We start from the raw sequence: 15151 nt of genomic DNA, 5'->3' as shown, positions 1-15151 counted from the left end.
TTAATTACATAACTGATCCAAACTAATAGATACATTTACGCTTCATTTAAGCTTGTTTTTTTTTAAGTATTTTTTTTGTTTTTCTTTTAGTCTGTTAATTTTTCGTCCGCCAATGTGAAGTAGATTATTAAACAGATGTATATCTTGTGGAACGATTATAAAGTTTACTAGTACTAAAATTGTAGGCTACCTACTGTTCTCGAGGTTCACCAACCGACTATTGTTTTTTTTATATTAATATATTAAGTTCAACTCTAGCTATCTTCTACCTGGTTGAAAGAACTTTTTTTAAAAAAATTGAGCTTCATTTGGAAATGTTCTCAAAATTGTAAATCTAGCATTCTAGCTGAACCCACAAAACTGGATGAAACATTCTGGAAAAAAATAATCAATAGACAACGAATGTCTTGATTGTGTGAAAGTTAAATCCCTTTGCCAGGAAAAAAATAATTATAGATCAAGAGAGATAACCTTTGCATGAAAATTGCAAAAAAAAAAAAAAAAAATGTTGGTTAATGCGCCACTATGCTAGTAAACATGGCAAGTAGGGACAAAAACATTAGAACGTGTAATTAATTAGAATAAAGAAAAACAGAGAGAGGGGACTTCACTGCCGAATACACATGTAGGTGATTATGAGGGCAGGCCATAAGGATATAGGCTACATATAAGTAATGACATATATAACTGATCCTTTGCCGTTGATACAGATAATAAGTAAACATTGTCACACTGACCCATAAATGCAAGAATACAAGGTAGCTAAATGACAATAACTTTGGTGTTGTTAAGTGCAGGATTGTGTGCACCCGGGACGTGTAGACTATTTTTGTTTGTTTGTTTTTGTTGGGGTGGGGGGGGGGGGGCGCTTGCACGTCAATACCCTGCTTGATTCTTCGAACGACTAGAGCTAGTAGCATATCTTGCATGGTGCGTAGTGGGATGAAAGCTTAACTAGTAGCATGCTAGGTCTATATCTTGAGTTGAAGGAACGCGCTACATATTAGGTCTATTGTGGAATATCATAAACTGGGCCAGCCTCAATCTAATACACTCTAATATTATCTTTTATCCAGTGTAATTTTTATTTTCTTGTATCACTCAATTTAAACAAATATTCAGAGACATCAAAATAATAATAACAAAAATTTTAAAAAATAACGAATGTCTAAAGATTATGCAAATATGGAGGCAATCCATAGGTACAATACACCCTATTGTTATATCAATCGATAATATAATGACAACTGACCTCGCAGACACATATCTAAGCCCTTTGAATTCCTGTCAGAGGGCAGTAGCAGCTACTGCTACAGACCTACCACACCATATGGAAATTTCAAAGTGGACACTGTTAAAAGGTCACAATAAATTTTGTTTTCTAGTACTGTACGAAAATTTGGGCAGTGAAAGAAAATAAAAATTAATGCATTTCCTTAATAATAATAATATTACCTTTAAAAACGAACTTAATAAAAAAAAAAGGTAATAAAAATAATCAACAATCAAATTCACATTCATATTGTCTCCCTTGATCTTACTTTCTTAAACCAACAAAGACTGAACATAGAATGAACATTATGTTCACGCTGGTACGTTTATAGGCATATCGTTGTATATAATTAAAAGTTTATACTTTAAAAAAAAAAAAGCTTAATTTAAAATATAGTCTAATTATTATTTTTTAATTAAACAAATAGAAAAAAAAAAAGCAGTGTTCCGCTAAATACCGGTACTCCGAATGTTGAAAAAGTTTGAGAAACAATGGGTTTATCAAATTAGTTTTTAACGTCGGTTAGAGTGGCATCTTTGAAAATTATTAGCCTGTGATAATAATAATAAGGCCTTTCTTTCAGTTGGAATATTTATGAGTACCTGTACATTATTTCACGTGGATACGAAGTCCCTGCTGTGACCTACATATTTTGCTACGTTCACATGATCCAGCTGAGACATAATCGTTTTCCGGCGGTGGTGGATTGAGGTTCTCTTTTCGCTATCTACGGCAGCGGATTTTCTTCTGGTTTTTAAATGTGTATCCCATATCTAAAATAAACAGCGCATGTTCGAGTGACAAACGTTTGAACTAACCTGTACATGTGTCTGCAAGCAAGAAAATATCCCGAATAAAAGCCTCAGAAATAATCGATTATAGACGTCGTAATGAAGCACGAGAATTCTCAGCGTCTCCTCTAACATCGCTTCTCTACTGCCATTATTTAACTAGGAATCGTCTTAACCAGGGTTGGGCAACCTTTTCCTATCGAGGGCCGCATATGATGGTGCGCATGAGAGTACCATTTAACACAAGCAGTAGAAGACATGTTGATACTAGGAAGAAGGTATGTTGCAGATCCGGCTGAAGTGATCTGCAAGCTACTTGAGTCTGAGCTGTCTTGACTCAAGAGAACGTCCTTTGTGCTATCTGTGAACTGTGTTGAGGACCTGGGGCAGCACTGGGAAGTGTGTCATTGGTCTGTACTGGACTGGTGTCACTTAAGGACACTCTTGAGACTTGATAGCTGAGGTCCATGTCTGTTTCAAAAGTGTTTGTTTTTTACTAGCTGTACATAAAATACCTCGGCTATTATTAGCTCCTGCCTTTCGTTGAGTGCTTGCCTTAGAGTTACAACAATATATATTTACAACTTAGACAAATACGCTAGATGCTTTTTAATTTACATGTATGCTGTTTTAAACATTTACTATTTTTAACACTACCAATAGAGGAATTACAATAAGAGCAGTTTCAGAAACTAATTTTACGAATATTTTACAATTGTCTTTTTACATCACAAGAACCGTGACCGAAGGTGCCGCAAGAACTCAGTTGTACAGTTGTGCTTCATGTGAAGTATTGAACTGTTTATATTCGTGCATGTTCCGGACCTGTGGAACTAGCTTACCGGTATTAGTTTGTATCTTTGTGACCGCTGTTACATTGCAGACAGGCAGCAATAAAGTCAACATCCACGTGTTCTTGTTTATTTTTAAACTTAAACATCCCTGTTTAGAGATAATTGGGTCAATAATAAGTTTGATATGCAATACATCCTTGCACAATGTTGCCCGTATAGAGATTATGTTTGGGAGATTGTTCTTTAATTTTTTTAAAAAAGTTTTTCTCAGTTAAATCACGGGATCAATGAGTTGTTACATTTGTCATCTTGTTCCAACCAAACCTAACACAGTTCTTCATAGCATTCAATAAATACTGGCTGAGTTTGTGTCTTTGAATGAAAGTTTGGAAATATTGCCATTAATAATAATTTTCTTTTAAGGTTATTTAACCTTTTTAGAATGATATGTAGAGACAATGTTTCTTTAGCCTCTTCATTATAAGTGATAAGAAATTTAAAATTAATTTAATATATTTCCATTTTGTATATGTTTAATCTGTGGACAAAACCTATAAAGTTTGGCGACCCCCCCCCCCCCCCCCCCCCACATAACAATAGAAGAATAGACAAAAACAATGCATGTTTTCGATGGTATTAGGCGACCCCTGGCAAATTCTCAATCGACCCCCAAGGGAGTCGTGACCCACAGGTCTTTTTAAGCATCATATTACAAGAGTTGCTCAGCTATTAATAAAAGATGAAAAATGGCAACAGTACCAGATTACATTAATGACATGTATGAAGGAATTTCTGGCCAAAAAAAAATTAACACCCCAAGAAATCAAAGGTAGCTGACTAGTACAAAATGTCAACACAATTTTCATTTGGACAAGTTTCAACATTTATTTTTGATAGGCATGAGCTTACAAAATGAAGATTTGATGAAGGAACATGACCTGGACCTTTCAATAAGGACAAGACAATGTGTTTTAAGGTTGATCAGTTTGTCCTTTATGGCAGCTACAATAAAATGACAACAAATATGCCAAACAGTCAAGAATTGTCTCAATCAGTAACAAAATAAAAGTGAACAATAGATAAAATACTCCAATGTAAAAACCAAGTCTCACAAAGTGAGCCTTATGTCATACCACCTTGACAAATTGAGTTCTTTTAGTGAGGATTATACATTCCCATTGTTATATATATATATTATATATTTACACCCCTCAAACGCAAAATGGAAACAAAAACATTAAATTAAAAGTACAAACAAAGTAAAAAATAAATAGATGTGGCTCTACTCTTTTCTGATGGACGCTATGCTGCAATACTTTTATTTTCTTACAGATATGTCATCTTAATACACAACAAACAAAACAAAACGGAATTGAATGATACTAGAGTTGCAATTACATATGAATGTAATGAGACTTGGCTTTAAAAATTGTGGGAGGAAAACTTTCAAAACTATTTACAAAGAAAAGAAAAATTTGGCTAAAATGGAAATAGAAGGTTGAAATTAAAAACTCAAATTGTGACAGACAAGGCTTACATTGGTTTGTATGCTTTATTTTATTTGTAAAGAAGACAAAACACAAGACACATTCTTTCAATAAACAATGCTGGAGATGGAATCAAGAACATGTTTCTCCAAATGTTGACATGGTCACTTGATGATGATGGTATGACAATGATAGCAAAATTATAACAAAACATTCAGGAAAAAAAAAAGTAAAAATATTAAAATGGTCCGTTATGTTTAACCTTCTTCTTCCTCATCTTCTTCTCCTTCACCTTCTTCCTCTCCTTCCTGAAAAACAACAAAAGTTATTGGTTGCAAGATAATAGTAAACAAGGTTACAAAGACGGTGTGGAAACACAAACTCAAAATCGGCCCCCGTAGTGGTCCACCCAGGCAGGTTTCAATAATATCAGAATGAAATTCTATCAAAGACAAATGACAGAAAATAATGGAGAAAAAAGGGTAACATCTTGTAAGGTGCCCCATTGGTCCAGCAGACCAAAGGATAGGTGAAAGTGAATGTGAAGTTAGATGTGAACCTGGCCTAACTGATATCTTATAATGAATACCAGTATCTAATTGTTTTGTAAAGGGCCAATCTCTTATTCCTCAAGAATTCAACATTTCCATAAAATAAAAAGTCAAAAATTATTTTTTTTCTTTGGTTAGGTGTTCTATAGTGCATGTGTAGCACAGCAGTTCATGTTATAATATGAAAACCTACTTATTAATTGTTGTTTATAATTGTCTGACTTATATGCATACTAAATAGCTTTTTTCTCTTTAAAAAAATAAACATTTTTGTGTGTGTAAATATAGCAGTTAGTATATAACAGAAATTACATAACTTAACAATACAAATATTTAAAAAAATGACAAAAATCTACAACCGTTTGCATAAATGTGTTAAAAATATGGTAAATAGTCGTCTCCCCTAATAAAGAGCCTCAAGTGTTTGTTACTATTAATAGTGACTAGTTGTAAAAGTGGTGTATTTTCATGAAAAAACTGCTTGCATGTGATTTAAAAAATTAGATTTTTCGCTTTCAGAAAAGAATAAAGTAGCCGTTGCATCAGAACTTTAAATGGTCTAAAATATTGTGATGTTGGATTTTCACTATCTTTTCTAGTTAACAAGATCTAAACGGGACAGACAGGCCACACAAAACTAATAGCGTATTTTTCCCCTTCAGGGCAAAATTAGTCACTGGTAAAGGTCATAGCACAAATTAGATCCTGAGAATATTGTAATATTTACATTTCCAGTTTTATTTATTATTTACACAAAAATTAGGGATGCACCGAATAGTAGCTCCGGCCAAATATCACTGCAGGATAGTTGGCCAGATAGTAAAAAGTATACAGTAGTACCTACATTTCTATTAATATGTAAAACGTAGATGTGGTTTGGTTAATATTTAAAACAAAATAATGTGCTTAAAAATATATGAATATGCACTTAACATCTATTATTACAAAGACAAGCCATAATAATACAAATAGAAATGAAACTTTACATTAAAAATGCGCATTACTGGTATATACATAGAAGCAAAGGATGGGTTATGTCATGCTGACCAGGCGTCTGCCTAGAGGTAGAGATGAACAACATCCACACCTTTTATTTGTTTAGTTCATAACATTGAGTTCATAGATTGACAGGTGACCAGTCAGTATGGACATAATGTCAGCATGATGACACAGTCTAGATGCCACACCTTAAGAGGGAACTGTGTTTACATGGTAGTAAATCTTAATTAGGGGCCTGGACTTCAAACCACACTTCTATATGGTAACCAGGCAGGGCCGGTCCTAGCGATTGCGGGGCCCTATGCGAAACTGATTGCGCGGGGCCTAGTTTGTGTGGGGATAGGGATAATAAGCGAAAATTAAGATTTTGTATAAGAAAAAAATTTCACTTTGAATTTTATTCATTCTTTACTAAGTTAAAAATTGCGATCTGTACTATACGAACCTTGTAACCAATGACATATTTAAATGCCAGTGACTATAAAAGTTAATAAAGTATTGGAACTTCTGATTAAGGTAAAATTTGCCTGATTGTTACACGAAAGCTGACAATGCTTTTTTTTTCTTTTATCGCGCGTAGGATTGGCGTTTTCAGCTATGAATGACATTCACTAAAGACAATTTTGTCTATTTTTCTGGAGATTTTTAATAGTTTTTAAGAGATTTCAATAAATTCAGGAGATTTCCATGAGTTTTTCGTATATTGTTTTGCAATTTAATAATTACACCTTGAATTAGTGCGGGGGGCCTATGGAAGCGAGGGGCCCACTGCGACTGCATAGGTTGCAGCGGCTTAAGACCGGCCCTGTCACCAGGTAATGAGTTTGCTAGAAAAATCTCAATTACAGGGCCGGACTACAAGCCACACCTCTACACAGTTGCAGAGTTTGAAAAAAAAAGGGGGGTGATGGTCCTCCCCATCTTCGTCTACACAGATTACAACAGGTCTACATGTGTACATCTATCTGAACAGTTTCTAACCATTTTGTGTGATCGTGTAGTCCTAAAATCTTTTTTTTTTCAGTGTCAGGTGAGACTATGTTTCGATTGATGTTACAACATGTCTACTTGTCGCTAGGATGAGATTGTGTTGATCAAACAATGTGTTTCTGATGTTCAATTTTGTATAGTTCTTTTCTTTTAAACAATTACTAACCACTCAAACAATATCATGATGCCGAAGATACAAATGTAAACTATAGATTCAAAACTGAGATCCTTCAACAATGAAAACTAGGAATCACTTTAATACTATACACACTACCTAAATGTACAATACAATTCACTTTGAATTTTACTCTGGTCGCAGCTCTCTCCAAAACTCAATAGCCTAGTCTTTTAAATACTACCTCTTTCCCCCTTGTAATATTTTTAAGAGCTTACAAAAAAAGACTGTCATCATTTTAAATAAGCTTGTCATTACTTGTCAACAACATGCAAACATGACCCTGTGTTGCATTCTAAACATAAACTTAATGCAATAGCTTTACATTACATGACAGTACACCATTTTTAAGTTTTGCACTATGTTCAGTAACACAAGTTTATTACAAGACGTTGGTATTCAACTCCAGCTGGATATCATATTTTATTACCCAACTTCGGCCCCGAATATAAAAAAATTAATATCTGGTGCAACCCTCATAAAAATCAACTGTTTTTACCTCATCAGGTTCCTCCTCATCTTCATAGTTTCCTTCATCATCCAAATCATCAGCTGAAGAAAAAAAAGTATGTACTTAGTCTAAGCTTGTATAAGATGTACTGTATGTTGATATATCTTGAAATACGAAGGAACAATACAATGACTTGGGAATATAAACTTTATCAAGGTATTCGGTACACAAAAAAAAGTTTAATTAAAGGTTTAGCATCACATCATAAATAAAGACAAAATACATACAAAGAGAATATCTATTTAAATGTATGCTAAACAATAAAAGAGAATTTAGTTTACTCATTAATGTATTCTGATTGGTTTGAACCTGTATTTTAGAGATCCATTATAATTCACTTTACTTAGCCACCCCATCCCCCGCAACAAAAAGATAGTCCTATGTAAAATGACTTTTTTTCGGCTTACCAATTCAATATTTAATATACCCTAAGTTGCTTTTCAACCGTAATACTTTCACACTTTTTGGCTCTTATTAGAATGACAACCATTAACTGTTTTCTGTTGGTTTTTTTTTTTGCAGCTGTCGATTAATTAACCCTCACCACACACTTTTTAGATTTTCACTTGGGTTAGTTTTACCTTATTTTTTAACCATTTAATCATAAGGCAAACAATGTTTGGTATTAAACGCAGCAAACCTTTCTTTAGACCATCAGTTTCAGGCCTAGAGATAAATGTGTTTCAAAGACCCAATAAATTGATTCCTTACAAAGTATCATTTCTTGCTCTCTAAAACTTTCCTTTTGATGCTATTATTTTTTATTGTTTTTGTTTTTTTTTTTTTGTAATTTTATTCGAAGTGTGTCTAAAAGGAAGCAGAAATGGCATAAGGCATATTTAAAATAGAATTAGGAAAAAAAGTGCTTTTATTTTAAAAACAGACTGCACCATTTTGGGGAGATACAAAACAATAAAAAAAAAAAAGGTCTGATGGGAAACTAATGGTTTTTTTTTGCGAATAGAGGTGGTTAGGTTGTGAATCTGTAAAAAAAAAGGTTTTTAGTAGGTAAAAGGAACATGTGTTCGAAATTTCATCCAATAAGTATGACAGTGCATAAGGTCTCTTCATCAACTGACCAGTGAGTGATATTTTGCACTTGTATAAATATCATCAAAAAAATTTTTTTTGTCAATCTGGGTCATAAAATAAATCCTATTGATCTAGATAACTCATCCACAATGGTGGAAATAAATTCCATTGAGGAATACTTAATTTTAAAGTGCTTTTATCATCATAGTCTTAGAAGATAGGATTACAAGTGTTTAAAAATAAGACACAACCGTCGTAGGTAAAAAAAAAAATATAATTGAAAAATAAAAATTTGTATATTAAGTTGCATACATACCTTCACCACCATCACCTCCTGTTTCCTCATCTATTTCAGATGCCTGTGAAAAGAATTGCAAAGTCGTTACATTATAACTGTACCAATCTTTGATTAGGCTACAACAATGAATATGTTGTAATAATGTTTCATAGAAAATTTGTAAATTCAAGTGCTTCAATTGAATATATAATAGATCTAGACTAACAATAATAAATCTGTTCGATCAGAAATATTTTTAACAATCGTTTTTGTTTAGCACAATTGAAGGTTACCCTGATATCTACACAAATTATAAAGTACTGACAAGTACTATTTCTTTTCTTGTCCAATACCAAACAAAATAATTAATGAAATATTTTTTTTATATTGATTCTTGTTTTTACAGGTACAATAAATAATTGTGCAAAATTTCAAATTGATCTGAGATTGGACCATGGGTGTTAGAGAGATAACATGTACAAAAAATGAACCAGACAGACTGACTGAGTGGTAAAAACTCAGGATGAGTTAATGATACAGAACTCATCATTGATCTAACTATATGGAACTAATGTATTTTTTTATTGCAAAAAAGAAATTGTCTTTGAGTTTGGATATTTATCATTACAAAAAGAATAATTACAAGTAGCAATAATTTCCTGTAACTCCTAAAAATGAGGAACAACTGACAGCTTACGGAATAGTTTGCACTACTTTTAAATTCATTGTATGTCTTATTTTATTTTTTTTTTACTTTTATGATAAATCACGGAGATCATAAATCTAGATCTACTTACACAGACATATAAAAATTGGAATTTAAATGTGCCCACATCTTTCAAAATTTTATCCATTTCTTAGAAATACATGTTTCGAAAAGGGCATGTGGATAAATGAAAATGATTTGTGCATGACTATGACTAGTCAAGGAACCAGTTCAAATCCAACAATAGAGCCATGGAAAACAAATGAATTTTTAACATATTTTTCCGCATATACCCATGCACAAATCATAAAAAGTAAAATCAAAATCCTACAACCTGCACCCATATACCCAGCATATGCAAAGCATGACTTGCTGTAGACTAACGGCACATAAAGTTGTTGCTCTTAGAGTTGTTCTAACAAGTGCAACACCCTCGTGAAATACAAGCCTATGGTGATATTTCTAGTATGTTGTTTTAGCAACCTAGTTTAGTATCTTACTTATCATAATTATTTACAGATACTTTAAAGACTCCGCTGCATCTGTAATAACTTTCTTGAGGCTCATAATGAGACATTCCTAAAGTTTTCCAATACACATTTTGCAACCACGCAGTGAAATATAGGAAGTATAAAGACCCACCAGTGTGTCCATGGTTTTTGTTTTGTATACCCCCAGAGGTTAAATAGGTCAATATATGTTATTTACCTTTGTCATTTTTAAAAAAAGGCTGACAAAATTACATTTCTTTTTTGTCAGACGTATGAAAAACAAGTATTAAAGTATATTTACTAAAAGTTTGTTGGTTGTTATAAATTTTTTTATTTTTTTTTAAAGTAACAAAAATGCTATTTAAAGGGCTTACCAAGTAGTACTGTAAAGGATTAGGCCAGATATCATCTTTAATAACTTCTCCCAACTCATCAGCACCAGCATCTCCATGGTCACTAAACCAACTGAAAAATGATTCTTGGTCTTCGTGAGTTCTCTTTTTTCCTTTGGTTGCACTTCCTTTTTTTGTCAAATCCTAAAGAGAAAAAACTCGTAGTGAGCTTCTGAAACATCACTATTTAGATACAATTTGGTAAATTTAAAAAAGTAATTTGTTTTTGTTAGAAATTGTTAAAATTATTTTCAAAACACGACATAATAATATAAATCGACAGCTTTCCCCCCCCTCAAAATTATGCCTATCAATTTACTTTTCCTTCCTTCCATTTTATAGGTGTAGACTGTGATGAAGGGTCACCAGTATCATTCAAATGAAACTCCTTTGTCAACATTTCATTGGAAAAGTAAGGATTTGTATCAAAGTACTGAAAGAAAATTTAAAAAAATAAATAATTAAAACAAAGAAAAACCTGCCAAATAAAATGTTTACAATGACACTTAACACACAAATAACTTACAAAATTAATTCTGTAGCCGGATTTAATGTCTTCAAATTCTTGAACTTCAACTTTGGTAAGATATTGAAGAGCCTCCTCATCATCTTCATTGAGTAAGGCTGATACTTGAGGGTGATTAACAAACTTTAAGTTAGTTAAGGCAATATAAGCAATATTACAATTGTGCAGCTTAAAACTGTTTCTTTTTAAAGGAATTTTTGCACACCCCTGATTTGAACTGGCTTGTGGCTGCAACTTAAAAAAAGATGTTGCTAAATTGTTTAAAATTATGTAGAATCATTTTATTTAATATAATCTTTAAAAAAATGTTGTATTACATAATCAGTGATGGGAACAGACTTAAAAAAATTATAGGAAATTTTGTGACCCCCCCCCCTTTCTTAACTGGCCTGTTGCTGCGACTTAAAAAATGATGCTGAATTTTTAAAAATTATGTAGAATCATTTTATTTAATATTAATGTTGTATTACATAATAATTACACTGCATAAGCTTTACTGCACACAAGGCAATATTGTTTTCACATATAGATGAGAGAAGAAAGCTTTTAGCAGATGCTTTATATCTGGGTCCAGGCAGACTGAGCTTTCTAATAGATAACTGCTTTATTGGTATTGAAACAACTTCTGTTCTCTCTCAAGCAACTTTAAAGAATAAATGTGTTTGAAAATCAAAGTGACTCTAGATCCAATATATTATTATTAGATCTATATTCTATCATATACTAGTATAGTATAGTCAAGTAGGCATACATCTAAAAAATCTAGACTATATAAATGGCCGGTAGGTCTACCAGATCTAGATCTTATAATAGATCTAGATGTCTAGATCTAATCCCATTTGAACTCATGGAAGTCGGCAGGCAGGGTTCAAATTAGAAACATCTAGGGGCCATTGTATCAACAGGGTAGGATTTAATAGGCATAGCGGTAGTGCATCATGATTATAAATTATGATACTCTTGATACTTTTCTGAACTTTTCAAAAGCTGGCAAGCAGCCATTGAAGTCTAAACGATCTAGATAATCTAGATCAAAAGTATTCAAATTAAAGAAACTAGATTTCTTATCTAGACTATATCTATCTAGACTCATTCAAAGTCACTCTAGTATAGACTGAGATCTAGACTTAGTTATTAGACAATACGATAACACAAGATTTTTTAAAAATAGAACTTTAACTTTAAAACAAATAAAAAATCTTATTTCGCATTCTTCCGAAAATGGAAAAATAATAATATCAGATTTTTTTTTCATTAAAAAAATGAACAAAAATTTGATAATTTAAAAAAAAAAAAACATTTTAGGAAAATTTCGGATTTTTTTGCTAGAAAATCGAGTCAGAAGAAGAAATTTTCCGAAAATTCCCATCAATGCTTTGCATTCCCTTTCTTTTTATATGCACAATAACAATTACTTACATTTAAAATTAAATGATTTGAAAATTGCAAAATAAAGGACTGCTGGGTAAAACTAATGCTAGCTAAGAAAATTTACAGCACCACAAATAAAAAAAAATCTGTATGTTTAAGAGGAAAAAGGATACAGCAGTAACCCAAAAGTTTGGAATTTTGGCTATAAGGTCTGATCTCTTCTTGAAATAAGGCTGCCTTAGTGTGTTGTATTTCTGTTCCACCTTCAAGATCTCTTCACTAGCATTTTCATTTAGTTTGTCTATCTCATTTTGAACTTCATCTATTTGTTCAATAGCTTCTTGTTGCTCTTTATCTAGGGAAAAAATAGCAAAGAAATTTGAAGAAGTGCTAATACTGGTGTAGAAAATGTTCATTATAAACATTTACTGTAAAAAATGTAGCATTTATACTATTAATATATTAGTTGAACATTTAGTCACAATTTAGATAGTCTATTACAATCTATAAATCTATGTTGGATTTTTAAAAAGATCTTATTTCTCTCTCTATCTATATAGATAACGCTTATAAGGTACTGAAATGCACTGGCAGCCGGAGGAACAGGGGAATAACTCTTATGACAAAAATCATCGAAAATTGGCGCCTGATGTTGTCCAATTGTATAAAATAAAACAAAAATAAAAGTAGATCTTAAGACATAAGTAAAGGCTATTAAAATTTAGTATATTTACTAAATGAACATATCTCAAATTAAAATTAAATCTTAATTCTTCACTAGTAGGGCTGAAAGAAGATTAGCTATCATGTGGAACACATGGTCGTTGTTTAGTAGGTCAACATGAACATGCCTTGTCTGTCAGAGACAAGACATTCTAGATCAAGAATTTTGATTTCTTTTACAAGTTAAAATCACGTTCAAAATACTAAACCTAATTTAACGATTAATCAAGCATCAATTGTAAAATAAATATTTATTTACCAGCCTGTTCATCTGCAGCATCGTGATTATTTTTCCCTTCAGGTTTAGTGACTTTCGCTGGCGTCGCCATTTTCAACGTGAAGCGGGGAAAAAAAGAACGGGAGGATGCGCAGACGCAAAGAGAATGCTTCCGGTCACTAGGTACGCGGAGGAACTTACAAAATTTAAAATATGGCTTATCTAAATGATGTATTATTTATGCTAGATGCTAATATTTCAATAAGGCATAGTTTAAATATATAATTAGGCCATTTAAATGCTAGGAACATATTTTTGTCATTACATTTTGAGGTATAATTTGTCTCGGGGACTTATTTCGACTAAACGCGGCCAATTCCTTTGTATAACAGCAAAAATATGAAATGAGGTTATCCGGAATGAAACTTAAGAAACGAACCAAGAAAAAAAAAAGTCGAAATTAGTAGGCCTAAATATTCATATTTTATAAATTTATCTACTTTAAGAGTTATACAACTCGCCACTATGTTTTCATTATTAAGACATGTTGATCTAGATGATGACTAGATCTAGCTTTGCTTTTTTTTTTTAAACAATAAAGGGTTTTCTCTCTATATAAACCACCCTCACCGTGCCCCCATTTCTTTAGTTACCCTATTTAATATTGAGACCTAAACTGACTTTATATCACATAGTCATAGTGTTGGTTACATAAATGATATAGCTTAGCTAGATCTATACATATTGATTAAATAGGAAAGATATTATTATGAAGACCTTAAGGCGTCATATAAACAATAAATAGTAAACTCTCTAAACATAAAGCTCAAACTAGCTCAGTTTGATTATGAATGTGAAACCAGGACGTTAGAAAACTATTGAGAAAAGTTAGAAATAAAAGAATGGAACTGTAAAAGTGTTGATAAATAACACTCAATGTGAAGAGAATTTAAGTATTTGATCGACATGTCAATGGTGGGCATATATCATAGGTCTATTTTCATTAATAATTGCCCGTTAAGAGTTTAGACGGTTTAGTCTGTAATGTTCGAAGAAGTGTTTTGTAGAAAAGGTAGGCCTACATTTTAATATGCACCAATAGATCTCAGGCTATCATGGGCTTAGGAGCGAACATTTCAAGTATTCAATATTTCATATCGTTAATCGTTAAATTAGGTTTAGTATTTTGAACGTGATTTTAACTTGTAAAAGAAATCAAAATTCTTGATCTAGAATGTCTTGTCTCTGACAGACAAGGCATGTTCATGTTGACCTACTAAACAACGACCATGTGTTCCACATGATAGCTAATCTTCTTTCAGCCCTACAAGTGAAGAATTAAGATTTAATTTCAAGTATTCAATATTTCATATATTAACCTGTTTTCTACCAGTCTCAGCGGGCTCCAATAATAGGACCTTATCTTATATATTACAGACGTTACTTCAAAAACGAATTATTATTTAATTACGTTTTACGGATTTCATGTGTCAATCTAGTCATGCATGTTAATCAATGACTTGCCCGAAGTAAATTAGTTCAATCATAATCATCAATGAAATCTGTAGTCCTATAAGTAACTAACTTGACAGTGCAATTATAGATCTGTGATTCTCCCCTTACGTTTTTTGTATCACTGGGGTGCAGATAATGAGTAACATCAAAAAGAATTAGGCTTACCTAAGTTATAACATCCATTGCACATTTCAAGTAATCTAAGCCTATTAGAGAGGTTGCCTCTGTCTCAAGACACCAGGTCGGAACATTCCATTATTGCGCAGTGTAGAACGGGGCACTGCCCTCATGGTACTTATTTTGCCCGGTTCCGGCCAAATTTTGATGCCC

At 32.4% G+C, this 15151-nt stretch overlaps 1 protein-coding gene across 1 annotated transcript; it reads right to left on the bottom strand.

Moving 5' to 3' along the window:
• Positions 1–3717: 3717 nt before the first annotated feature.
• Positions 3718–13504, bottom strand: LOC106070945 (protein SET-like). Its single transcript, XM_013230954.2, has 8 exons — positions 13349–13504; positions 12540–12721; positions 10996–11118; positions 10789–10902; positions 10452–10613; positions 8920–8962; positions 7560–7612; positions 3718–4653 (listed from the first exon to the last, which is right to left on the bottom strand). The coding sequence occupies exons 1-8, from the start codon at positions 13416–13418 to the stop codon at positions 4603–4605; spliced, it is 798 nt and encodes a 265-aa protein (XP_013086408.1). The 5' UTR covers positions 13419–13504; the 3' UTR covers positions 3718–4602.
• Positions 13505–15151: the final 1647 nt, after the last annotated feature.

The sequence above is a fragment of the Biomphalaria glabrata genome, chromosome 9, assembly GCF_947242115.1.
Source record: "Biomphalaria glabrata chromosome 9, xgBioGlab47.1, whole genome shotgun sequence".
Classification (NCBI taxonomy): Eukaryota; Metazoa; Mollusca; class Gastropoda; family Planorbidae; genus Biomphalaria; species Biomphalaria glabrata.
This window is presented reverse-complemented; position numbering and strand designations above follow the sequence as displayed.

Excerpts from the sequence above, each read along its gene's own strand:
- LOC106070945 (XM_013230954.2), bottom strand. The coding sequence starts at position 13,418 with ATGGCGACGCCAGCGAAAGTCACTAAACCTGAAGGGAAAAATAATCAC. Across the intron at positions 10,903-10,995 it reads CCGGCTACAGAATTAATTTT|TACTTTGATACAAATCCTTA; the intron begins GTAAGTTATTTG and ends ATTTTCTTTCAG. Across the intron at positions 4,654-7,559 it reads ATGAGGAGGAACCTGATGAG|GAAGGAGAGGAAGAAGGTGA; the intron begins GTAAAAACAGTT and ends GTTGTTTTTCAG.